At 29.5% G+C, this 27,168-nt stretch overlaps 2 protein-coding genes across 3 annotated transcripts in view; one reads left to right on the forward strand and one right to left on the reverse strand.

Moving 5' to 3' along the window:
• The window catches only part of LOC106684161 (alpha-tocopherol transfer protein-like), a 9,591-nt gene extending 4,617 nt beyond the window's left edge, over window positions 1-4,974 (forward strand). The window contains exons 4-6 of the mRNA XM_014426080.2: window positions 3,964-4,074; window positions 4,288-4,393; window positions 4,633-4,974. Coding sequence (XP_014281566.1) covers window positions 3,964-4,074; window positions 4,288-4,393; window positions 4,633-4,775 — 360 coding nt within the window. The 3' untranslated portion in view covers window positions 4,776-4,974. The remainder of the gene's footprint in view (window positions 1-3,963; window positions 4,075-4,287; window positions 4,394-4,632) is intronic.
• Window positions 4,975-6,306: 1,332 nt separating this feature from the next.
• Window positions 6,307-26,420, reverse strand: LOC106684169 (protein FAM91A1; the record flags this gene model as incomplete). 2 transcript variants are annotated; one of them, XM_014426096.2, is given in 18 exon segments in its annotated part: window positions 6,307-8,239; window positions 10,382-10,451; window positions 12,589-12,777; window positions 13,773-13,926; window positions 14,045-14,293; window positions 14,997-15,063; window positions 17,822-17,970; window positions 20,251-20,414; window positions 21,258-21,433; window positions 22,212-22,298; window positions 22,697-22,865; window positions 23,318-23,454; window positions 23,528-23,687; window positions 25,306-25,406; window positions 25,486-25,667; window positions 25,749-25,958; window positions 26,043-26,127; window positions 26,206-26,420. In XM_014426096.2, coding segments are annotated over 18 exon segments (2,541 nt in total). In that variant the 5' UTR covers window positions 26,278-26,420.
• Window positions 26,421-27,168: the final 748 nt, after the last annotated feature.

The following is a 27,168-nucleotide window of genomic DNA, read 5'->3' on the forward strand; positions in this document are numbered from 1 at the left end:
TTGCTAAGTCTTGTGTCCGTAAGTGCGACTATGGATGGCCTACGAGAGGCCAGTAGGGTTTCTAGCTCAAGTTTTCGTTTCATGAGCCCTGTTATGTTATAGTTGATTATGCAATGTCTAACCATATCTATCCCTAACCATTGATCCTTGGGAGTGTGTTTTGAAGCACAAGGTTAAGTGTGCTCATCAGTGTTGTGAACATGGCTTTCATGTCCTGGAACATTGACATGAGTGAATAGAAAAGATAGCAATAATAATATATGGTGAAGATAACTAATAACGTGGGTAAGGAAAATTAAGAAAAGCACCAGCAGGTGTTTGTTTTATTCTCTGTTTCCTATCTTTCTTTTACCCTTCTTTTTCTCCTTCTCTATTCTTGTCTTAATTTTCCTTACACACGTTATTAGTTATGTTCACCATATATTATTATTGCTATCTTTTCTATTCACTTCTTTTGTATAACTTAACTTTTTAACTTTATTCACTTATTTCTTTTTCCTAAATTTTAATTTTTAAATTATTGATAAACTAAAATGTTCATATTCCTTTTCATTATATCACTTCAAATTTGTATTTTATTTCCTTAATTGTGTTATTTTTACGTACTTATTCAATTACCTAATACATACATTTTATTTTCTACTTCTAGTTTCACTTTATTTTTATTTATTTCATTCTGCGCAATTATTTACTTTATATCATTCTCTTTATATTTTTTGTATTCATTGGTTGTTATATTGTTCTTTGTACTTAGCTCTGATGAAGGCTAGAAATTATAGACGAAACGTAGGCACTATTAAGTAAGTTATTTCAACTTATTTGTGTTAAATTCTGACTTCGCCTCCCAACCATCTTCTCCTCATACATAAATAATAATAATAATATTTCCCGTAATAGAATTTTAACATTTATTTTTTTAAAAAATGGCAAACAAAAAAAATAAAATAGTTTACTGAAATTTTCATTCTGCTATTAACCATTTATTCAATGCTAAATTGTTATTGAAAATGCCATTCTGTCAATTATAAGACTCAACTATTAGTCCAGTGAAATTAAATGAGTGATTATTTAATAACTATGTCGACATGACAACAGTATCTGTTGGTAAAGAGGAAAACTGACAAACTCATCTTAGAACAGATCTTTAATTTATGCAGTTTTCGTCATTCTGCTCTAGGTTCTCCGACTTAAAGTTTTAAATATTATATTTTACAAAATCTTTTGCTTTCAAATGGTATATAACACGTTTATATTACAATTTTTTTTCCCAAAAATGTATTTTAAAACTGAATAAATATTTTCCCTATTATTTCCTTAATTTAATGATCCAATTCTTCCATAGTCCATATTTATCGATTGTTCACTACTGGTTGAATTACGAAACGATTAATTATTTCAAATAAATAAAATTAAATGCAGTCAAGAGGAAGATTTTTTTAAAAAAATTGTCATTTAAGCCCTGTCGAACTATTTCAATGAGGATAAGAGCTAGCTAGTATTAAAAACGATTTTATTGTACATTAATATGCTGAGTTTAATTAAAATCATTCGAGAAAATCGAAATATGTGAAAAATCGATACTATAAAGTTGCACTTCTCGTTGATCGATTATATCTAAAAGGTTACAGTCATATCTCAGGCAATATGTTATTTCAGTTTAGTTGCGTTCTGTAACGAAATCAATGTTGGTTAAAACCTCTTTTCAGTTTATTAGAGATAGGTTCTTTCCATGGAAAAATCTTATAAAAATAAACGGTTCCTAGCTCTGTTAAGAAATAATTTTAAATGCAACTGCTAATATCGATTAATTATTTTAAGTTTTTAAGTTTATCTCTGTAAATATGGCATATATCGATTGATCTCCATTAATATTGTTTGAAATATAGTAAAGAATGTAATACAAAAAAAAAGAAAAGTATCGATTCAAAACAGTAATCCGCATGCAATATTGAAGAAACAAAACATAAAATCAAATACTGAATAAAATATAGTAGTAGATGAAACGGAATTTAGAAATATCGATAAGAAAAATATTAATGATAATCGTGTACTATCTTTTCGCTTAGTTTCAACTTTACAATGTCTGAGATAAAGCACGTTTTAACATAATTGGTTTTTAAAAATTTTTTGAAATGGTGGATAAATAGCTTCAACGATATTGATAAAATGAGTAAATTAATGTAAAATTAAGAGGTCTTTCATAACAGATAGGTACTACCCCTATTGAAATAGTCCAACAGGATGCGGAGTTTTAAAAAATCGTCCACTAAAGTAATTTGTTCGAAATAGTTTACCATTTCATATTTTAACTAGTAATAAAAAGTAGATAACTGTAAACTATGGAAGGATTTGTTAATTAACTTAAGGAGATGAAAGGAAAAATATTTTTTTAAGGCTGAAAAAACATTTCCGGAAATAAGATATATTGTTGGAAAGCCTATGATCTTAGAAAAAATAATATTTAACCTAAAAAGTCGTAGGTGAAGGACAATGACGGAAAACAGTACTTTTCTAAGCAATTGAATTAGGGGAAGAGAAGAGGGGGGTATCACCATAGTTACCAGAGTTTTTTTTATTTCACTTAAACTCCATAAAATCATTCCTAGGTTTTTAATTTTGATTTTATAACGATTTATAATAATATGATACAATAAATGTTATAAATGGTCATCAAGCCAGTGATACTCTATGGAATAGAAACCTCTTGCCTTCCCAGCCTAGAGGGGCTTCTGAAAATAAAAAGAAGAATTCTCAGAAGGATCTACAGACCTAATAGAACACCTGAGGGATTCGAATCAAGAAATTTATAAGGAAATAACAGACCTAGAGACTGAGGTTAAGGTGGGAAGGCTGAGGTTCTATGGACACATCATGGATGGAACCTGAAATTCAAAACCATAGAATTTTTCAATGAATTCATTGTCACAAAAATTCAACAGTATATTTCAAGCAAGTTAGGGATGATGTGGAACAAGTAGGGCTGACGGACCGGGATTGTTTAGACAGAGATGAGTAGTGTGAAGGAAATGAAGGTTCTTGTGGGAAAGAGGGAAAGAAGCGCTCCAGAAAGGGTCTTGGGTGGTCTGAAGGGAGAAAACGTTGACACGCAGAGCTCATGAGGGACATATGGGAGAAGAGGAAGCAGGTGAAGGAGAAACATTAGGATTATGCCCGTGGTCTTAAAGGCCTTTTCGTGCAAAAAATATTTATAATACAATAATGTAAATCTTAGTAAACCATTTAATTTTTTGGTTTCTATCATAATTTTTCTAAAGAAGAATATTAAAACTAATGCAATAAAAAATATCATTAAATGTGCTTTACTGTAAACTGTAGAAATTGGATGTAGTCAGTGTGTCAACTGAAAGGCACATTTGGAAAATTAGCAAGGGAAAGTTTTCTGAAGTGAATAATACAGAAATATCTGTTCTGAAACCATCGAGGATTAATCTCAACTCAAAGTAGGAAAGTAAGTGAAAGTTGTATAATGAGCTACCACATCAGATGTTTTATCTATATAGCATATAATGGTGTTATTACAACAAAGACATTTATTTGATTACATATTAATTGAATTAATTTATTTGATAACATATTAATTTGTGATTGAATTAATTACATATTAATTGAATTAATTTATTTGATTACATATTAATTCATGATCCTCTATAATTTCTTGAGACTGATTATTATTATTTAAATAAATAAAATTGTATCCAATTTAAGTCTCAAAACACGTTTCATTTAATTCCACCATCCTCAAGGACAAGTCTTAAATACCAAAATATGGTAATTTTGACTGAGACTGATGACCTGGGCAGAATAGCCTGCAAAAAGTTTTTAAATTATTCATGTTAATATTAATTTGAATTTAAGACTGTCCTTGAGGCCAAGTTGGCTGAAACATTGGACTTTCAAAGAAATAAAGAGTGTTTTGAGTCTTAAATTGGACTTCTTTTACAGGAAGCTTACCCCATAAAACTGAAAAAAATGACACTGTTCAACACAAACTCTTTTGCTAATATGCTTGTCAACTTCATAAAACCATTTATGAAGCCAAAGATTTTTCAAAGGGTAAGTTGATACTTTAAATTCAAGAGTATTCACTATGAATAATTGAAACATATAACAACTCATATTCATGGAAATAGATCATTAAACTTAATTTGTTACTTAATGCATAACCCAAAGCAGTTCCACATTATTATTTTTTTTGTAAATGAACACAAATTTCAAAAAGAATATGTTGATTGAAAAATCTTACTTCTTTTAATTTTTCATTCAAAGATCCAATTGAGTGATAAAGATTTTACCATCTTGGCCCAATATTATGACACTGAGACTCTGCCAAGCGACTATGGTGGAAGAGAAGAATCCAGTAATGTCTTAGATGGTAAGTATGAGTACTTTAAGAATTACTTGTAAATTTTCCCAGCAAGAAAAAGTAATTTTATTTATCCAACAAAAGTAAATACAAACGAAAATTAGCAATAGCAGTTTGTACTTCAAATTAAAAGTTTTGTTCATCTTTAGTGTTATTTAGGTTTTTTTTTTGCAATTAAATAGGAAAAATCAAGACTAGATACCAATCAGTAAGCAGTTAAATAAAACTTTTTTTTTTAAATATTTTAGATAAGTGGTATCAACGGTTGGTGGATCATAGCGATTGGTTCAAGAAAACTTCCATGTTGATATCGGATGAAACTAAAAGACCACCAGATGAACAGGACACTTACGGAATCCAGGGGACATTTAGAACTCTTGCAATAGACTGATAAATGCAATTTCTGGATAAATGGATAGTAAATTGTAATGAAATGAAAAAGGAATTAAATATTTTAACAAATCTATAAGATAATTAACTTTATAAAATTGAGTATATTTTGCTCAGCCATTCAAGATAGAGGAATGTGATCTTGGATCTGTGGATCTATAAAGACATTTTTTTTACTTTTACAATAAATAGAATATGTAGTAAGGAGAAGTATTGGGATCGTCAGAAATTTCAAATTTTTCATATTCCAACTACCGGTTTTCCATCAACAACTCTTAGCTCTTGTAGCCCTATCCAGTGTGATCAAGAGAGCCTGATGATCACTGTGAGTATACCAACGTAACGGCCATAGCAGGCGACCGCTGATAAATGTCAGATCTATAATGGATGATCTTGCTGCTCTCGTGAAGGTCAGTTCTGTTAAAGTATTCACAAGGACTATATCACTTATTTTGACAAATGCTTCTAGAAGAACTTCACCGCATTGATTTGTCACCCTATTTTTCCATTCCATTGTCCAAGCATTGAAATCACAAACTTGTTTATGGCAACTAGCCTCTAAGACAAAGTGATCCAGTAAATTGGTTAAGTTAATCCAGTAATTGATAAGCTTCAATAGTGATTAAGGGCTAGAAATAGCAACTAGAAGTTATAATTATACTTCATTCATGCTTTCCAAAGAAATATAAAAAAAAGAATGCTAAAAACCTTCAATTATGAGTTTCTAAAAAAATTAATTATTTTTATTTCAAAAAAAAGAAAAAAAAAAAAAAAAAAGCAGATTGAAGAAATGTGGGAAATTATAATTATCAAAATTCTTTCCAAATTTGTATTTACATTGTCCTTTGCATTAATCATTTATACAATTTTATATCTTTATCTCAACAATGTAAACTAAATGAATTTTTTCTATTGTTAAACTCAGTGCAAAACATAAATAACTAAATCAATCTCAGGAAAATTGGTGTTTATTAATAAAGTAAGCAATCTATCACAGCCTAGTATGTTTTTAGAATTACATTTTAACACCTGAAAGAAGGAATTTTACACATCTTGTTTTTAAGTGAAAAAAGATTAATAATATGATAACTGTACAAAATGATAATTTTATTAATTGAACTAAAAATTTAAGTTTATAAAATCATATTTTCCTCAAATTTTATAATACTTTACTGATTATACTATAGTTATTAAAACTGAGAAAAATGACATTGCTTAAAAAATGAAATCATATTTCTCTCATAAAAAGTATAATATAAATTTAATATAAAGAGAACAAAAACAATTTGGAACAAACACTACAACAGGAGTTATGATCAATCAAAAAATTAAACAATGCTGATTTAAGTTTTCTTTACTCATAATTTTTATCACTGGAACAAAATTATATACAGTATAAAATAGTTTAAACATAAGTAATGTATTGATTAGTAAGATCGACAGATGAAAATCAAATTAAAAATCATAAGTTAACAATAGTTGCCTTTTTACAGAAAGACTCTCTTTATATTCTATTGAATCCAGATTTTTACAAGAAAAGTCGTTAATAAATATTTTATTGAACTAAAAGTCCTGTATGGTGAAATTTGTAAATTACCCAAGTTTTCAACAATTTGGAGTGGGTTAATATTGGATATTCAAGACTGTTAATAGTAGATACAGTAATATTCATGACAGATGCATAGAACAAATCTTGACCTGTCCAGGTTGACTAGAGTAGGTTAATAAATAACCTTTCCTACACTAGTAAGAGAACAATTAGGTTAAACCCAACAAGCAACTAGGAACTAATAGTTGGAAAACTAAGATTTTATCTCGTTAAAAAATTGTTCGAACCCATCATCACAACATAGTTATTATTGTAAATTTAACCATTAGAAACTTTTACAAATAAGAATATTCCTTATATTAACCCATTTTTATTAATATTAATTATTAAAATAGAATAAAACTTTTGATAAGTTCTTCAGAGTAGTAAGAGTTCAAAAGTGAATTAAAACATTACTGAATTAAAAATGTAGAAGAAATATAATTGAATATAAAACTAATTAGATAACATACTAAATAATAATTGACAGAATAATGAGGTTATAGTACTGAATATTATTTAAAATACATTAATTTTGTATTCTCGATAAATGGGCTTTTGCAATGACAATCAATAAATAGAAGACATTTTTTTTTTACATTCTGAGAAACTTTCTATGCATACAATAATCAAATAAAATAATTTTAATTTGATTAGATTCTAGCATTCATGTTGTTAAAAAATTCACTATAAGCATGTCAAGCTTTAAAAGAAACAATACAACACCCTGTATAACATTTCTGAAACCTATTACTTTTATTCGTTCAAGGTTCATTTATTTAATTCATTAGTAAATATCTAAAAAGCTTAGAATAAGTAATGTGAACATTATTTAACAACATTTTAAAAATATATGTGACATTACAATAGACAGATAATATTAGTTCTTAAACAACACGTTGTATACATAGCAAGCACATTATTATTATTATTACATAATTAAGTTAAATCAATATGAAAATAAAATAATTGAACACTGCAAAAAGCCAGAAACAAATCAATATCAATGATAAAATTCATAATTAATTGGTGAAGATTAATGCAACTAAAAATAATGAAGACGAATCATCATTACAAAAGTCCTTTGAAATGTGAATTTGCAGATCTTATAAAACTATCAAATACATTCACTTACAATAGACAATTGTTAATATAACAATCAGGGGCACGGATACGAGAAAATATGCTTAAGTACATATGACCATACTTATTTTTTTTTCACAGTTAAGGTATGGTAAGAAAATATAAAACACCATCAAACTGGCTTTTTTACAATAGCTATGAGGAATATAAAATTAAGAAATAATATAAATTTCAATGATTACAAAAATTAATTTAAATACAATGATACATGATTGGAATGGACTAAATGGAACGGCAAGTTTTTATACAATTCTAATAACATAATAATTATATGTATATATTAGGTACCATTTGTTTGAACAGACTAGTATTAATCACAAACGTAGCTCTAATATCAAACAATATACCTATTGTACCAGCGTCTGCTTAGATAAATTTGTACAATATAAATACACAATATATCTGGAATACACAATTCTGTACACTAATTACAAAACAGACGCTGAATAATAAAATTTAACAGTTATTTTAACTAGTTAATATTAGATACAACAAATCAAAGATAAAATTATAATAATCAACAACATTAATAGCTAATATACTGGTACTATAACTATACACCAAATATTAGCTACATGACCTACTGCAACAGACACAACACTCTAGGAAGATTGTTATTTTCCATCCCAAGGCGAAAGAAGACCATTGTTAAAAACAATATTCAGAAGAGGCCAAGTATTTTCCTGCGATGAACTGAAAGGTGAATCAATCCCAGACGATTCCTCACCCCAACCCTAAACATAAAAATACTGCTAATGTAAAATGTGTATTTACACAATCTCAAGATTATAATCTGTACTCATATTCATTTAATAGATTAAAAGGAGATGGTTCGGATTGTGAACAAGAAAAACAAAACTAGTTATTATGGCCAACTTTCTGACCCACACTGCAGGTCTTCATTAGACATTGATAGTTGTTTGGGACAATCTGAATGACAAGTTAAGAATATCATAAGGCACTAATTTATATCTTCAACATTTCTGGATAAACTCCAATCGACTAGTCAACTAGCAACTAATAATATAGTAGAGTGGTAATGAAGTAATACCTCACCACCAATCTATAGATGCCCAAACAACAATGGCACAAAATAATTTTTTTTTATTATCACACTAAACCTATTTTCTCTCATTTCAAATAATATGTTAATGAAATAAAACAAAAAATACTAGAAAACAATTTTAAAAATAATAAGTAAAACTATTTCTCATTTTCTTATAAAAAAAAAAAGAAGAAATAAATGGCTCAAACACTTTCATACTCTTACAATAGCTTTATCAACTCTATACCTTTTTATTTTTGCAATGCAGTTCTGATCAAAATTGGCATTGATCAGTTGGCTTTTAATAAATAGTTTAAAAAAAAATTTTTCTTGAACGCATACTGGCTCAACACCTTCTAATTCACATATGATCAATCATTATCATATCTTATCAAGTTCTATTATGATGTAACAAAAATGTTTTAAGGTTTTATTGTTATACAAAAAAAAAAAAAAATTGAATATAATAAATAGTATTTTAATTAGATCTTTTTCTAGTAATGAAAATGAATCCATGAATCGTATTGAGGTGTAGATAGTTGACCGTAGATTAATGCTTGAAGAAGTTTGTCGGGGGGTGCGGTCAGCAAAGAACAACATAAATAAACAAAACCATATTTATTTATTTTATGCCGACGTTTCGACCTGAGTTTCAGGTCTTCATCAGGGCTATAGAACAAAAGAGATAACAACACATTTAGAGTAACATACAATTGAAAAGGAATAGTATACAAACAAATTTAGAATTATATAAAATATTGAATTAAATTATAAATGATATAAAATGATAATTGATAATTGAATAATACAAGATTTTTTTATTGATTGATATAAAAAAATCTTGTATTATTCAATTATCATTTTATATCATTTATGATTTAATTCAATATTTTATATAATTCTAAATTTGTTTGTATACTATTCCTTTTCAATTGTATGTTACTCTAAATGTGTTGTTATCTCTTTTGTTCTATAGCCCTGATGAAGACCTGAAACTCAGGTCGAAACGTCGGCATAAAATAAATAAATATGGTTTTGTTTATTTATGTTGTTCTTTGCTGACCGCACCCCCCGACAAACTTCTTCAAGAATCCATGAATCACTCAGGATAAATGGAGTAAGACTTGAAGAGGTTGAAACATTCGAGTACTTTGGGGCTCATCTTTACGATGATTCAGAAATCCATGAGCGTGAATAATTATTTTGGACCTTGAATAAATCCTTTCTAAATAGAAAAAAGGTGAGAAAAGATACAAAAGTCAAGGTGTATAAGTACACATTTGTATCTCTGCTCATAAGTTCCTACGAGCCCAGAACAACAACAAAACATAAAAGACAAATCCGAGCAATGTAAATGCAGTATAATACAAGAGGACGGAATAAGGTAGAACTTGACGTGATAGGATAAGGAATACTACAATAAGGGACAGTTTAGGGACGAACACCATAGAGGAATCCAAACTAAAGTAGTTTGGCCATCTTAGAATGCCAAATCATCATCTTGTCAGAAAGGCCAAGCTGGAGGGGATGAGGCCTAGAGGTAGGCCTAGAATCACCTGGGAATAATCCAAATCATAGGAAGCCTTATATAAAAGAAAACTAAACTGGAAAGAGAGATCAGTGGTCTACAGAGACAATTGGAGGTGACTGTATAAGCATTAGGATAATGACTATTAGGAACCTGATACGATATAATAGTAATGTTTATAAATTTGTGATATATTAATTAATGTTCAACACACGGACATTAAATGATCAGGTTACTGAATTACAATCAGCTATTTTAATTTTACCTAACCATTTAATTATTTTTTCCAATAAAATACAATACCTGCACAGTTTCAATAAATTCTTCCAGTTTAGTAGATAAGGCTTCATTGTAAGCAGTCAAATTCTTTAGGCTGAAAAAGATAAAATAACTTAAATGAGAAGAAAATAGAAGGAGTAAAATAATAAAAAAGATGTGAATTAAGCAAGATGAAGTTTTGAAAAAACAGATAATCAATATAAAATAGATTTATAGAGGATAGTAAAAGTACTCCAAAAAGAAAAAGCAATAATTGATATAGAAGAAATGATAAGTTTAAGACAGGAAAGATTTAGAAATTATTTTCTTTTATAAATAGAATAGAACAGCCATATGAGACCAAGCATAATAGTCTATAAAAGAGACTAATAGACTATAAAAGAGACTATAATATTAATAGAGTATAAAAGAGACTATAATACTAATAGACTATAAAAGAGACTATAATACTAATAGATTATAAAAGACACTATAATACTAATAGACTATAATACTAATAGACTATAAAAAATAGGAGACTATGAGATAACAGGAGCTAACTCAATCAGATTAGAACTGTTAGCAGGAAATTTAGTCTTCTCAAACATCCTACTTTCCTATTACAATATAAAAATTTTCCTACTAAAATTGACCATTAAAATCAATTTACTCCTGTATAATTTTTTTTCCTGAATTGCAGAAGGTCAGTAAAGAAGTTTCACATCAAAAATGTATATATAAAACATTAATTTTTCAAACATATTACACATAAAAAACTAAAGATAGGTTTCGAACATGTACCAGACTCAAAATTTGAACAAATACTTTTTTGTGGAAAAACACTGAATAAATTTCTACTTTATTAACAAAACACAACTATAAAACCTTGAAGAATAAATGGTCCAACAGAAAAAAAACTAAAAAAATTATGATGTATAAATACAATCATCACTAGCTCAATATTTTATTTTTTAAAGATGGTTCTAGAGTTGTCACAGAAAAAAAATCGTTATTAACCAGTTTCATAGTAATACTATTTTTTCCACAGAATTTGAGCAGAAAGGCAAGAGAACACGCCTCTGGAGCCTAATAAGGCCTGCTTTATTGGCTTCATTAGTCCTGGCAGCTTCCCTCTTCCATTATACTCCATCCTACAAGAATTCATAGGACAGATATGAACAGATGTTTCCACTTCCTTTCATACCCCTTCTCTCCTTCTTTCTTTCTTCGGTCCACGACACACCCTTTCTCGCACCTCTCTCCCCCACAAGGACCTCAACTTCTTTTAGTCTTCTCTCATAGCCATCCATATCGAAACAATCTTGGTCTGTTATTTTCAGTCTCTCCGTTTCTTCCCTCATCTGTTTGATGTACCTCCCTTCCACCCTCCCCCAGCACTCTAGTATCCTTCCATTTTATACAAGATTTCTCTATTTAATCTCTTAAATCTCTCTCTCTCTGGGTGCATCCTCACCATATGTCTATAGTACCTTAAACTTCTTATTCTTATGTTCATTTCCAAATCATTTACCTCTTTGTATATTTCCTTATTAGGTCTCAACCTATAGCCTTCCTGTGTCTTCTTTGGGCCATAAATTCTTCTTAGTATTTTTCTTTCAATCCCTTTTTAGGCTGGGGAAGGAAGCGGTTTCCATTCCGTATAGTATCACCGGTTTGACGACCGTATTGTAGTGTCTAATCTTTCCATTTGTTGACAGGCTCCTTTTATTATATAAATTGCTTGTCCCAAAGCTTAGTCTTCCCAATTTAGTAATTTTCTCTTTTATGCCTTCTTTCATTATGTTTTATTTATTAATAAAACTTAATATTATTAAGTTATATTATATATTAAAAATTAATATTTATTTAATTTTTACACCACAAAAAAGTTTTTTAAGAATCTTACATATTAGCCACTTGCTATAAAGGCTCATCTGAGCTACTATTATAACATGGTAGCTGGATCATTATCATGTTGCATATCCAGAATGAAAGGAATACAACTCAAAAACATTTTTTTTTAAGAACAACATTGTTCACGGGTTAAGTCCTACATAGGAGCCCAAAGTTTCTTTCCATAATGCTGATATCGTCACTTATTGTGTCAATTGGTTTGGCCTAATATTTGAGGGCTTGTTGCTCTTTGGAATGATAAGAGATCCAATTAATATTTCTGATGTAAGAAATTTGGAATTGTACACCTTTCATTCTGGATAAACAAAAAATAATCTATGAACAACATGACATTTTACCTATCTGTTTGAGTGAGCCTCTCTACAACTGACTTGCAGATAATGGCATTCAGATCTGCATCAAAAAGAGGTATACCATACGAGCAGTCAAGAAGAGACCAATCGGACAAATTGGTTGGAGATGGTGTTGAACTTAGTTTGATCCGCAATGGCAGGCGACAAGGTACTTCTTCTTTGCTATCACTGTCCCTAATTAAATATATTTTAATTAAAAACCAAAAATATGCTTACAAAATTTTCAAATTATTAGTAAAGATTATTTTAAATGAGTAATTTAACTGAATAAATTAATTAGCACACATATTTTCTATAATTTAAAAAACAGAAAACACAATATTTCTATTTTATAAACATAAATCACTTAAAATAGGGATAAATAAAATATTTAAGCTGCCCTCAGCTAACACTTTACAACAATCAGTTACCAAAACAAACAGATACACAATACTTGGGACTTGCAATGGAAAGACAAATGACCTGGAAATCAAATATAACTACTTCGAAAAAAAAAAAGAAAAGGGAATCACTGACTTCCATTCTTAGACCAGTGGTTCCTAAACTGGGTACCACGGCACCACAGGGTGCCCGAAGTGAATACCAGTTTCTGAAAATATCAGACCTAAGCCAATGTGAACTTATGCCACTCAGGTTTGAGGCCCCTCCAAAAATTCACACCTTCAGACCATTCACATATTTTTATCAAAATTCATTCAAATACAACATTCACTGTCCCTTCTATATCACGAATAAATCATTGCACAAAGACCTTGAAATACAATTTATAACTGACGTAATCAAGAAACAGAACAAAATTATTGTTCTTGCTGGACACCCAAACCTATAAGTACAAACATTAGTGACTGACAGAAACCAACAAAAAGATGAAGCATCTCCACTGTAGTAAGTGAACTAAGCATATAATCTTAGATTAGTGCACTTACTAAGAGTACCTTCTTTGGGAGGTTTCTCCTTTCATGTTTCCATATTAATCATGAGCAGAGGTTTTTCCAATGGAGTAAAAATTTACATAATATGCCCAAAGACATTTGTAAAATTTTAAAAATAAAGAATAATAATAAGCAATAATGTTTAATAAAAAACTAACGATGTTAAAAATGATTATTGATATTTCTTTTTAAAATTTTTGAGCACTCAAATTATCATGAATTTAAATGAATACTAACCTGGTGGGTGAGCTCTGACTGGAATCACCAAGGCCATCTAATTCTTGTTCAAGAATATGAGCACATTCTTGGCTAGTGAGTCCATTCATTGGTTCACCTTCTTCCTTCATTGGGCTCGCCGTATAGGCTTTGATCCTTGAATCACCATCACCACCTAGGATTTAATGATTTTAGAGAAACTATAGTATAGCTTTTAATATTCTTGAAATGCCCAGCATGCATGGTTGTCCTTACTCGAGTTCTAAAAATGAGGAAACATTAATAAGTCTAACCTGACATGGTCTTGATCCATGCTTCAACGGAACTTGGAGTTGCTGGAGTGTCAAGACAATGTAAATCAGTTGTAGAAGAGAGAGGAAGCCGTAAGCGATCCTTGAGTTTCAAAGTTGGCGGAGGAGTATCGGGAGGTAAAGACTGTGGAATTTCCACCATAGTAAGATAGCCACAGCTATCTTTGAGTCCAAGCTCTCTTTCAAGCCTTAATACAGCTGGGTGTTGTCTCCACAAACCACGACCATTTTCTGTAAGTGATACTACTGAATTTAATGAGTGAAAAATGACACAAAAGTAAATTAGTTATCAAAATAAATTTAAAATAAGTATAACTAAAATTTAAAATAAATGTGTGGTGTTTCCACTCACACAATTAATCTTACAAATTTGTCTCCTAACATCAATACAATAATTCCTTATATCTTTACTAATATAGGTTATATAGTGATTTTATAATTATTTATTTTTTAAGTTTGTCTTATTTCACAGTTTAATTATCCTTCCCAGCATCTGGAATGTTACAAATAAAGATAGATTTTAAATTAATCAAAAAATTAATAAAATAAAATTGAATGTTTCTCCATGAAAAACAGAGGTATATACATATGGTCCTTTGAAAACATGCGTATAAAACTCAAGAAGCAGTGTCTTCATTAATACTGGTCCAATTTAAACAATTTTGATTTTAAAAAATTTAGTGTTAATTTACATAATTTACCATAAAGTGAATACTTTTACAATTGAACACAAATGTAGTTTTCTATTCTGAATAACTTATTTCCTGAAGATTAATATAACAAATGAAAAGTTGAAAGGCTTTAAGTAGAAGACTGCTCCAAGCCCAAAAATTAAACAAAGATTCCAGAGAAGAAGTAATATTCTGATAATATTAATTAAAATAAATAGACATCTTAAATTAAAAAATATACTTAAATAAACTAACTTACATACCATCTTCAGAATTTTCAAAAGGAAAAGGGATTAGATGAGTATCAGCACCTTTATTGACACCATAGGCCTAAAAAACACACAAAAAATATTTCTTTAATTTTATTTATTAATGAAAATATATATTTATTAAAAAAATATACATAGAATTATTTAACTAAACATCAGGCAAGGTGTTAAATAACACACAAATAATAGTGTTATTTGGAAAATGTTGCTTGTTTTTAGCCCAGCGCTAAGCTACGATATGAAAAAAAATGAGTAAAACTCAAGAATAATATATCCAGATAGAAGTATAATATGGAAAATCAGTTAAAATAGTAATATTATGATATAAATGATAGTTGTCACCATCATGAAACAAAGAGTATTATTAAATGAAACATGGTCCGGGTGCGGTCAAATTAAACTCAAGTAGTACATAATATTACTATCTGAGTTTAATTTGACTGCACCCAGACCATATTCCATTTATTATACACGGTCAATCAACAATCTTCCAACATGTCCAAAAAGTATTATTGTTTATACTTTGTAGTTCATATAATTGTACTTATTAACAAGTACTATTAGGTTTCATAATGAAACAGGGCCCAGAAAGTTATATAAAACATAAGCTTCCGGTCTATCATAAGTTAAACAAATTGTTTTAAAGTTCTGAATGAAAATAAACCTATACAGATTTAAATCATATCATTACTAAAAACATGCATACGATTTATGCATTTTGGCTATCTCAAGAGATACTAAATTTTGCAATTTGATTAATTAATTGAGTATTTAGAAGTTCAAAGACTATTGGGTTAACAATGATACTAGATGGCACAAAATATGCTATATGCACTTTTATATCAAGAAAAAATGTACTATGGGTACATAATTACTTAGTGATAATACTGCATATTTCTAAAAAGCCAAAAATGTTGAGCTTGTGATATTCATTATATTATTATACTATGATTCTGAAATAAAGCTAATAAGTAAAAAATTCAAACATGTTTTTTATAATGTAAACAGTTAAATGCAAAAGTAATGATAATTATTTTTTATGTTTAAAGCAAATATAAATTTAAAAATACAAAAGGTAATTTTGGGAATAGGACTAGAAGTTTATGTTAACACTTTAACCACAGGAGCTCCCCTGGAAAACCAGTTAAAAGCACTTTTTTTGTTTTGTTTTCTTTTAATTTAAATAAGCACTATATAATGCATAAAATGTAATATTTCGCTAAATAAAGTTTAAATACCTATTTTTAACCATGACAACACTTTGTTGTCACTTATGTATGCCATAGAATCTATACATGTAATCAGCTCATACATGAATGTTTTTCGGGTTTTTTAACTGAAGTACTAAATAAGGACTGTAGGAAGTTATTGTATATCATAACATTTTCTATGAAACATTCACATAACTTTAAATAATCCAAAACAATGTAATAAAAATATTTTAAAATAAAAAATCCCTTTGAGCATGTAGAAAATGTTAGTACTGAAGAGGGAAAAGATGAAAATGAAGACTTATTGGCTAGGTCACAAAGAATTAAGTCCAGTCTGCCTAATACTTCTAGCTTATGCGAGTGATATAGTTGTCTTCAAGAACAACGGAAGAAATTTCTAATTCAACCTCATAATCTTGCAAGAAGAACTGCAGCTGTTAAACATGGAAATTAACACAAGCAAACCAAAGTAATGAAAATAGAAAATGGAGAAGAAAGAATAGATCGAATAATACAACTGAAGGGAGAGGAGCTGGAGCAAATTAGGGATTTCAAGCATCTACGGGACCGCCTTAACGAAAACGGTTGGATAGAGGGAGAAGTCCGAGAAACAATAAAATTGGCCAGCAAAGACTTCCATTCACTCTAACCTGGTTTTCTGGGAAAGAAGCAGCAAAAAAAATAGTATATAAGACTACATTTATCCTTTTACTGTACTGCACATATGCAAGCAAGTACTGGACTATTACCTCAAGACATAAAAACCAAATCCAAGCAATGTAAATGAGGTACCTGAGCAGGATAGAGGGGAAAACACAGGGAATGCTACAATAAGAAGTAACCTGGAAGTGAAACTAGCCAAACATATGACAGAAGAAAATAGACAAAGATGGTTTAGCCATATAAAACAAATGTAGGTGGAAAGTATGGGCAAATTAATGTATGAAACAAGAGTCAAAGGAAGAAGGGCAAGAGAAAGGCCAAGAAATACTAGGAATGGTGCAGTCAAAGAAACATTAGACAAGAGCAATTTACTGAAATAGGTACAACCAACTGGTACAGCACCGAGGATAATAGATTTGGCTCTATAAGCAAGCTCTTCACACTGCTTCACAATAGAAGAGGAAGGGTTAAGAAGAAGAAGAAAAAATTAATTGGAAGTTTCTAAAATAAAATAATACCTAAGTAAATAAATATGTCGAAAAATAAATTTTATTGTAAAAAAAAAAATTGAAGGAGTGTAAAAATCCTTAAAGGCAGCAGAAACACAGAACGACCATAACAAGTGGAAGCTAGTACAGTACTTAAGATGAATGAACAGTGAAAGGGAGGTGCTAGAGCTATTCTCTCCACTCTGAACACAAGTGACCTCACTTAACAATAGTTTATCTTCCTACGTGCTACCAAGCCACCACAGCTTCACGACAATGTTTTCTTAACCACAGTCAAAGTGTTAAAAGTAAGAAATACATATAAATGTGTTGATAAAATGCTTAAGTAGATTCCTAAAATTAAATTTAATGTCATTTTCAAAACAGAAAAAAATTCTGATTTACTCAATTAGTCAAAATATTATAAATGTTTTCAAGACCATTTCATTTTTTATACCTGAGCTAGAACTGGTGAATAACAGAGTGCATCATTGAGAGTAAATAAAAGGCTCGAAGTAGCAATTACGGTAGGATCGTGACCCCAAGATGTGACTAAAGCCTTATCGCATTCTCTCAGCAGCCTTGGAAGTTTTCGCAGGCGTGTACCTTGGTTAGTAAGTTAAGAATTAGTACATTACATCCTTTTTCATCAAGGCTAGCAAATGCATTAGCATTATTAAATACAAACTACACATACTTAAAAAAAAAAAATTAGTGCATACATATTTAATAATAGTAATAATGAAATAGGTTCATTCATTAGAATTGTAATTACACTGTTTATTTGACAGAGAGTCCCACCACAAACATTGTATGACACTAGCAAAATATCAAGTGCATACTAACTTTAGAAAATCAGTCAGGTAAAAAAAAACTGTAATTAAATTTGAATATGCTATAAATAAATATATAAAATAGTTTTCACACCAGGTGGTTTCTTTTCCTATACTACAAGGTGTTTTGTGAAAACTCATTCCTATTATTATTTTTATTTCATGCATTTTTTATAAATTTTTTTTGCTCTTGGCCAATGGTTCCCATCAACAATCTGATTAGTAGTTACATTGGATTTTGAAATATAAATAAAATTCTATATTTCATTCTTAATCAAGGTATTTTATATTGTACACTACTTGAAAGTATTTTTGTTCACATTATATCTATAAAATATTTTAATAAAGGACAACATTTTTTTTTTTTTTTCCTATGCCACAAGAAGTAGGCTATTACGTCATTTCCCCTCTCACAGTTCAATACAAATTTACTTTTACTCTTAGTTGGTCAGCATCGTGCTGAATATTTTCCAGACCAATACACGTTAAAAGATGGTCTCCATCCATGTCTTCTATGTTGCATAGAGGACATTTCGGTGAATCTACGATGCCAATTCGATGGAAGTGTTTTTGGAGCAGATCATGTCCTGTTACTAGGTGAAAACAAGCCACTCCCTAAGCTCTGCTAAGATTGCCGGGGATTCGTTTATCCTTATGGAGTAGGCTCTCCCATTTCTTTCCTTCCACTTGAACTTTGTATCTAGCGCTTGTTCTGTCCTTACAATAAGAACTTATAATTGCTTTTACTGTTCAGTAGGAAAGTGATTGAACAGGCTGATTTTCTGCACAACCGAGATTAGCTAACTTATCAGCCAGCTTGTTCATTGTCATATATACCAACAGGGCCTGGTATCCACTGCAGAGCTATAACACTTCCTCTTTTCTTCATGATAGCAGCCATGTTTCTGCACTTCCGTGGATGACTCTGTGACACCTGGTGTTGTTAATTTTTGTATTACAGCTTGGGAGTCGCTGAAGGTTATAGTGCTGTCATCACTTTCAATAGTGGCTTCCACAAAAAATCAAATAGCCTGCATTTCTCCACCATAATTGTCACATACAGCTCCAATGGGAAATGACAGTTGAAAGTTGCTTGAGTATACACCTGCTCCAGCTCCCTTGTTAATACCGGACACACACTGTAGGACGAAATATAGAATTATGGATATTTATCAAAATAACAATGTAACTACTGACAATATTGTTGATTCAGAAAATAGGGGAAGAATCCTGAAGTGTTTATAAAAAAAATAATGTGAGATATAAAAATATTAATTGGAAGAAACTGAAAATTGAAAAACTCATTGTCAACAATTACAAAAAGTTTTAAAACAAAAAAAGGTATAATGTAAGTAATCCACAAGTGGGGATGGGTCTAATATACATCAAAACTGGGAAGTCAACTCCTGATTATTCTTGGCATTGAATGGGGTGATTACAACAGATTACTAAATTCATAGATGGCTCGTAAGTAAACAGCTAAGTTCTCGAGCCAGTATAAAAACATATTTGTTCAAAATTAATATATTATTACAGTTATTAATTCACAATAAGAATAAGTAATTTAAAATTAACATGTGTTTGTCCGCAATGGGATTAAGAAATAATTACAGTTTTTGGAAACAGTCCCTCACTTGTGATTTTTTATAAGAAAATATTTCCTTTTAATTTATAATAGAAATGTTTTAAAATAAAATACAATTTAAAAAAAAAACTTTAGCAACAAATTAGTCCCTGTAGTATAATAAAGAATTATATATTAATTGTATATCAGTCAATACAGCATAAAAACAAAACGATAAGTTTCATTTACAGCCAACATTTAGGCCCAGCCATGTAGCCACCCAACTCTAGAGTTAATAAACAACTGACCAAATAAAAACAATAAATTAAAAATCTTGTCTCATTTTTATGCTGCACTGACTGATTCTCAATAACCTTTATATACCAACACAGTTGTTCACCCATTACTTCTAAAAGTATAAAAAAACTGCATTTGTTACTGAACAAACACAAATCAGACAATTCCACACAGATAAATAAAATTTAGTACCTCTTGCAAAGAGAATTGATGGAGGCCCACTCCTCGTGATGTGGTACAGGAAAAGTTTAAACCAGAGCGTATGGGCCAGAGGACAAGGAGGACCAAGATGTGGAGGATGAATACTTGTAATAGGCGTGACTTCTCCGCTTAGTGGAGCCATCGACACAAGCAAGCTAGAAATTATTTTCACATCAAACTATATTCCAAAAACAACATATAAAAATAATTAAATAAGATACCTTTCACTGCTACTCCCTTTTACAACTTTTTTTTTTTAATTTAAATCATTTTCAAAGAATCAAAACTAAGCTATCAAAAAGAGCTGGTTGAAGAATTTCCCATATTCCATTTTATCATATGTTTTATATAAATATTTAGATATCCTTTACTATCAGAATTGAATTATAGATTTCAATTTTAACAAAGACAATAAAATCATGATCGAATAAAATAATTAAAATAAAACTAATATTATACAACTTTGCTATTAATAAAAATAAAACTATAAATGAAATCTACATTCAAATTTTGAAGTTAAGAAAATTGTAACACAAATTTATGAAAAAGAATTAAGAAAAAGAATTAATGAATCTGGAACTCCAATTCCTCTAATATACATCATGTACTAACCCTTCTACATAATTATCTTTTTCTTCACCAATCTAATCCGACATTATAATAATACAGATAATATAAATGTTAAACACAATCATTTATTAACTGTAACTACCTTTTTGTTTTGTTTTTGATGTATTTAGTCAGTTAGTTTTTATTATTTTTGTTTTGTTTTTTCTCCGTCCTAAAATTATTTATACACAATTTTAATATAAGTTATAATTTAGTGCGACCACATTGTTGTTGGCCAACATATTGCAATATTATAATCACCTTATGATTGTTCTAAAGGGACCTAGTACCAGAATAATAAACTATTTTTCATTTCATATTTAGACTTTTTAACAGATAAAAATCCTATCTTCTAGAAAAAACATCTATTATGATTCCAAGTTTCTTACGAATAATTTTTATTTAGAAGCCTCGTACAAGTTTCCCTGTCCAGTGATTGCAAACTTTCACATCTCACCAAGTCTAGACCCCTATGTCTAAGTGCTAAGACTGTTGAACGGAGGACCAGTGCATGCTCAAAGTATCTTCTAGCTTCTCCTTCACTGTCATCTCGAGCGGTACTAACCTAAAATTGATGAAAAAATAAACATTTTTAATTATTTCACTTGGCTTCGATCCATAAAAAAAAACCCAGACACTTTTATATTTTTTTCTTTCCATAGTAACCCTATGGGAGGAGCATGTACGCGTATTTATACACCTTATAGATTCAATGCTATAAATAGCCATATTATCTGTACAACAATGATTTAGTACTTAAGTATAAAAGAAAAATATACATTAAAAACAAAAAAGAGAAAAGAAAAAAAAGAGAGGTACAGTAAAAAACATAAGAAAGGTAATAAAACAAAAAGCAAAATAAGTAGCAAATCAATAGACAATTAAAATTTTATAAATAGGATGGAAGAAAGATAAGATCTAAACCACAAAAAAACTAAAGATAAAAGTATATATTAATTACTCTGTCTCCTGACCCCAAGGTCGAACCATGGCTACTGTAACAGAATAAATAAATACCTGCTATAGCAAGATTCAAACTCTGCCCTGGGAGATAACAAGCACAGTGCCTTACTCAGAGAGCTGCCCCGCTGTTCCCAAAATCAATTGTTACAAATAAAATATAAAGGAGCAAAATAACATAAATGTGGCAAAAACAGATGGATGGAAGGGCTTTCAAAAATGAAATTTGAATAGGGTTTATAATAGGGATACTAATGTCTCAAGTAGAATTAAAATATTATGCCAAGAGCCTGTTTCTGGAAGACTACCTTCATAACAATTAAAGAATTACATAAATTTTGATTTTTCAAAAAACTGCAACACTAAAATGTCATAATATATACCTTTTCAAGCTCACAAAGAAAGCTGTCCATCGTCTCATCAGTAAGTTTACCCACTTCAAACATTGTTACAGCATGACTTTTAAGACCCTGGAATATTAATAATAACAATAATGTAATTTTTCACTACACAAAAATTAAATTAAATTATTCTTTTTTTTTTTTTTGTTTTATTTAGAGGGATAAAACAATAAACCATAAGTATTCATATACTAATCTAAATTTATTATTTAATATCTTCATCATGCCTTCCTAAATCTTAGCTTTAAGTATAACCTTCGAGTGCTCCAAGCATTCAGTTACTAGTAATATGTAAAGCACTATTAATATTATTTACAAAATAGAAGTACAAGAAACCCATAAAAATGTTTTATTTCTGAAACAGCTCATTTAGAAAGCTATTTACTAAGTCACATTCTGGATATTCTAATGCGGCTAAAGAAGTTTCATATCATTGATATGATAATTCTTTGTTAAATTTCACTTACGGGTGATAAGTTTCCCATCATAAGAAAAGCTGTCAGCGTTGAATCAAACAAAAAAGCAATCCTTGTCTTCTTGGGTAAATTATTTTCTATATCTTCTTCTGAAGGAGATCCTAGGTCACTGTAAACTTTGCTGAAGGATGGTATTAACTCTGTAGTAGGACTAAGAACCCTGGAATATAAATAATCCTTAATCTTTTTTTTTTATTATATAAAGATAATAAATCATTATATGTTAATAACAACAGACAATTAGAAACTAAATCACTCCTACAACTTTACAACTTTATTTCCACTAATTTGCTCTATAAGACAAGTAAGTAAGATAGTTGGTCCAAAATAGCAATCAAGGGTATACCTTAAGTGAGTTTAGGGGAGTAGAGGACAAATAACCAAGGCTTCAAACCAATAAAGATTTATTCAATAGAAGTTTTCCAAAAAATAAATTAATAATAATAAAATATAAAGATTCTAAATATTTGAAAGCTTTTTTTTTTTTTGTTATCAATTTACTTGACAAAACCAATAACAATAATCATTATTAAACTGCTGGTTTTTATTTTAAAACTGACTTACTATATTATCATTAATGTAGTATTACATTACTAGTACTAAGATAATTACATTTTCGATTGTGCAGGATTCCAAGTAGGATGCCATTCTTCAGATTCAGGCACTTTTTTCCGAGCAAATCCAAGTCTACAATAAAGAGACACAGCCTGCTTAACAGCTTGCAGATCAATTTGCAAAACACCGGCAAGCTATTAGAATGATTATAATAATCAATAAACATATAAAAGATTCTAAAAGGAGTCAATTTATGTAGCTACAAACCTCTCCCACTGATGTATGTTCATCAATTGAAACAAATATTTTATACAATAAAGTTTCAAAATAATCTCCTAGAACACGATTCATAACAAAACCTTCTAATGGTGGCACTACAATATGATCAGTATCTTCAATCGGAACTTCAAGATAAATAAGACCCTTTCTAAAAAAAAAAAAAAAAAATACAATCATTATTTACAAGTAGTAAATGTATAAAATTAACACTCATATTTCTTTAGAAACATTATGGTTAGTGCTTGAAAATATCTGAACTCCTATATCTCAACACTGAAACATAAACTGAGTTATCAATACAGGTTCTAGATTGATATTTATCTGAATATGGTCTACAAATAGTATCCAATTTCGATGGCTCAAATTACTTTGGGGGATTCCATGATTTTTTAAAACAATTTGAACTCAATTCACTGAAAAAATATTTTTTTTTTTTTATATTTTAAGTGTTTTAGACTTTTTTGATGTTTCACGATTGTATATATATAATTGTAAAATAGCAATTGGCAATACTTGAAAAACAAAAAAAACTAAAGTAAAATATAATTTAATCTAAAAAAAAAAATACTACATAAATAATCTTATTTTATAGGCTGATAAGGAATGCATATCTAATCATACATATTGGTGGGTGGTAAGTGAAATGTTAATCTAAGAGCTTAGAATAGGGAATACTAAAACTCAGATTAGATGTCGGCTGGCTTCCACTATATGCTACAGCTCCTAGCGAGTACATCTATCTACATACACAAAAAGCTCTGTTTATTTGTTGTTATACAACATAAAGAAAGTAAATCAATGTATTTTCAAAACAGACGTGAATTCAGTTCAGGTTTGGAAGGCATCTGACAACACCAAGATTCAATATTGATATATGACTCCACTAACAAACCAGCAATAGGATTTAGTAAATATGAGAGTATATTCCATCTCTTAAGATGGATATAACATGAGGTTATTTCCGTAATACATTTTATAAATTAAAAATTTTTTTAAACCTATTTCTATGTGTTTTAAAATTAAATCCTCATATTTCTTAACATTCAGCCATTATTTCTGACCAATCCGTATCCACCTATAACATTAAGTTTTAACTTTTTTCTTTCTGTTCCATCATTTATATAGGGATCAGTCAGTTTCATGGAATTGCACTATTTTAGATTTCATTAAGCTCTAAACATTTCTTTAATTGATTAATAAATGATCTCCTTCATGAAAGAACAAAAACTATTTAAATGAGAAAAGAAATAATAGCAGTTAATAATATCTTCATGTAAACAGTTCAGATCTTTTTTTTTTTTTTTTTTTTTTTTTTATGACCTTCCTGCTCATTTTTGAATAACAGAGGGGAGGGAGATATCTACTGGTAAGCAACCTATTTAGGCATGGTGGGATGTCAAGTTTTCATTTAAAAATTAAAGTCAACCCCTCAGACAGGATTTAAATTAATGCTATTGCAGCCACAAAGAGCTCTTTTAATCAAGAATCAAGAAATATAGAAAAATATAGAACCTCTCAAAGGGGTCCTTGTCAACAGAGATTGGACAGATTGTATTTTGTTTATTTATTTATAATTTTGACCCCAAATTAATCCTAGCAACAAAAGGTATATTTTAATGTCAATGGAACAAAATTTAATTGTTATAAACGAATAGCAATCTATTTCTACAAATTACTAATAAGCTATTTTTTTATGACATAAATAACTTTACATGAACTAATAAAGCCATGCTTTTACAATACAATACCGACAAAAAAGTACTTACTTATATAAGCTATGGACAAGATTATAATCTAAATCACCAGCTCTTTGTTTTCCATAGTCAATTATTCTATCAATTATTTCTTTTTCTGCTTGAGAAACTATCTAGAAAATAAATTATAACAATGGTAATGTTTCAATTTTTATGTTAGTTCACTACTCTGTTTCATTATTGAAGTTGTACCTTCATATCTTCTTCAACTATATATCCTATTTCAACAATCCACCATGGTTCTATGTGAATGTCTATAGGTTTAACAGGTAACAAATCTTTAATATTCTTTCTCCTGAATAGCTTTCTTCCAGATCGACACTGATTCATTAAATCAATATATTCATTACGTCCTATACCAAGAAGTCGTAAACCTAAAATTTCAGATTTGCTTGATAAGCCTACTAATATTAACAAACTTACACATTAGTTAGAAATCTACAATAGATTCTTACAATCAGCAGCAGTAAAATTTGGCAGTGAGTCATAACTTCTTTCACTATCCATAATTGTTTCTAAAACTCTAGTGTAATACTGAAATGGTGTCACACGTAAACCTTTGACAATGATATCACTTAAGTGATATGGATAAAGGAGTAGACTAGTTCTACTATATGTTAACAGTTCTTCATAATATCGCTGTTCATCTTTTCTGACATGAGAAACTATTCAAAAAATATAAAATGTAAACGAGAGAATCTTACACAAAATTTACCTGATTAGACTGAAAACAATTAAACATAACATACCTAAGTTAGTTCTAAACCTTAACTGGTTTTTGGTACTAAAATTTACAATTGCTTTTTCATATTCCTTCTGGGAATTGCCAAGACTCTGGATCACAAAAGAAACAATTACAAAAATATTCATTTGACTGATACCATAAATTATGACAGAAAAATATTTATGTACCTTTTTTACCCCAGAAGGCAATTTACTCCAGGGAATGTTGTTCCTGATATTATATTCTACTTCACTATTCATTTTGCCTAAATATATTACTTATAAACTATCCCATTAAATCAACAACTTTAAAAAAATATTTTACTTGATTAAAACTAAAAGGTCAATTATAAGACATAATTGACAAGAAAGCAAGTTTGTTTTGATTAGGATTGACAATAAACAGCTGTTATACATGCCACTCGTGCTTGCCCTCTGACACCAAAAGGTGACCTCTTTGGAATCAGGACAAATCTGCATGAATTTACGTACAGCGAACGATGACCTCAACTTTTCAGCATTAAAACAAGAATTCGAAAAAGAGAAAACCAAAAAAAATTGTCAACAGCTTTGGTCTAACACTGTATGTTTTCTTAACCAAAAATACTAACTACTCCCACTACTTCTTATCATTTATTTTACAGTTCCTTCAATCTTACTTTTATTAACAATGACGTAATTTTAGAGAGGGTGTGGTCAGTAAAAGGCATTACTATCAATATAGGAATGATTAATCATTAATAATAAATTATTGTAGACTACTCAGCTGATTTTTAACAAATTTTGATAGCTCTCAAATTATGTGCACCACAATTATTTTTATGTATAATTTATCTCAACCTCATAAATTTAGTTTATAACTCAGCTAGGAGATTAATATTAATTAAATCCGAAATTAAGAAATATTTCATCCAGTAACATTATAATAAAACATATTGAACATTTTTGTTAGGTTTTACATCTTGGGTTTACTATCGTAATGGTTGAGGTACAACTCATCCCGTTCACTTTCTTTCAAATCAATTGTGTAAATAGAAAAACAAATTGGTTTTCTGATTATTGTAGCGTTATTATTATATAGAACTTTCACCAGGTCCCGACCGCAATGATTAGTAAGAGGGTACAACAGGTGTCTTTGAAAAAATTCTATTC

The sequence above is a fragment of the Halyomorpha halys genome, unplaced genomic scaffold (assembly GCF_000696795.3).
Source record: "Halyomorpha halys isolate HHAL.00 unplaced genomic scaffold, Hhal_1.1 Scaffold550.1, whole genome shotgun sequence".
Classification (NCBI taxonomy): Eukaryota; Metazoa; Arthropoda; class Insecta; order Hemiptera; family Pentatomidae; genus Halyomorpha; species Halyomorpha halys.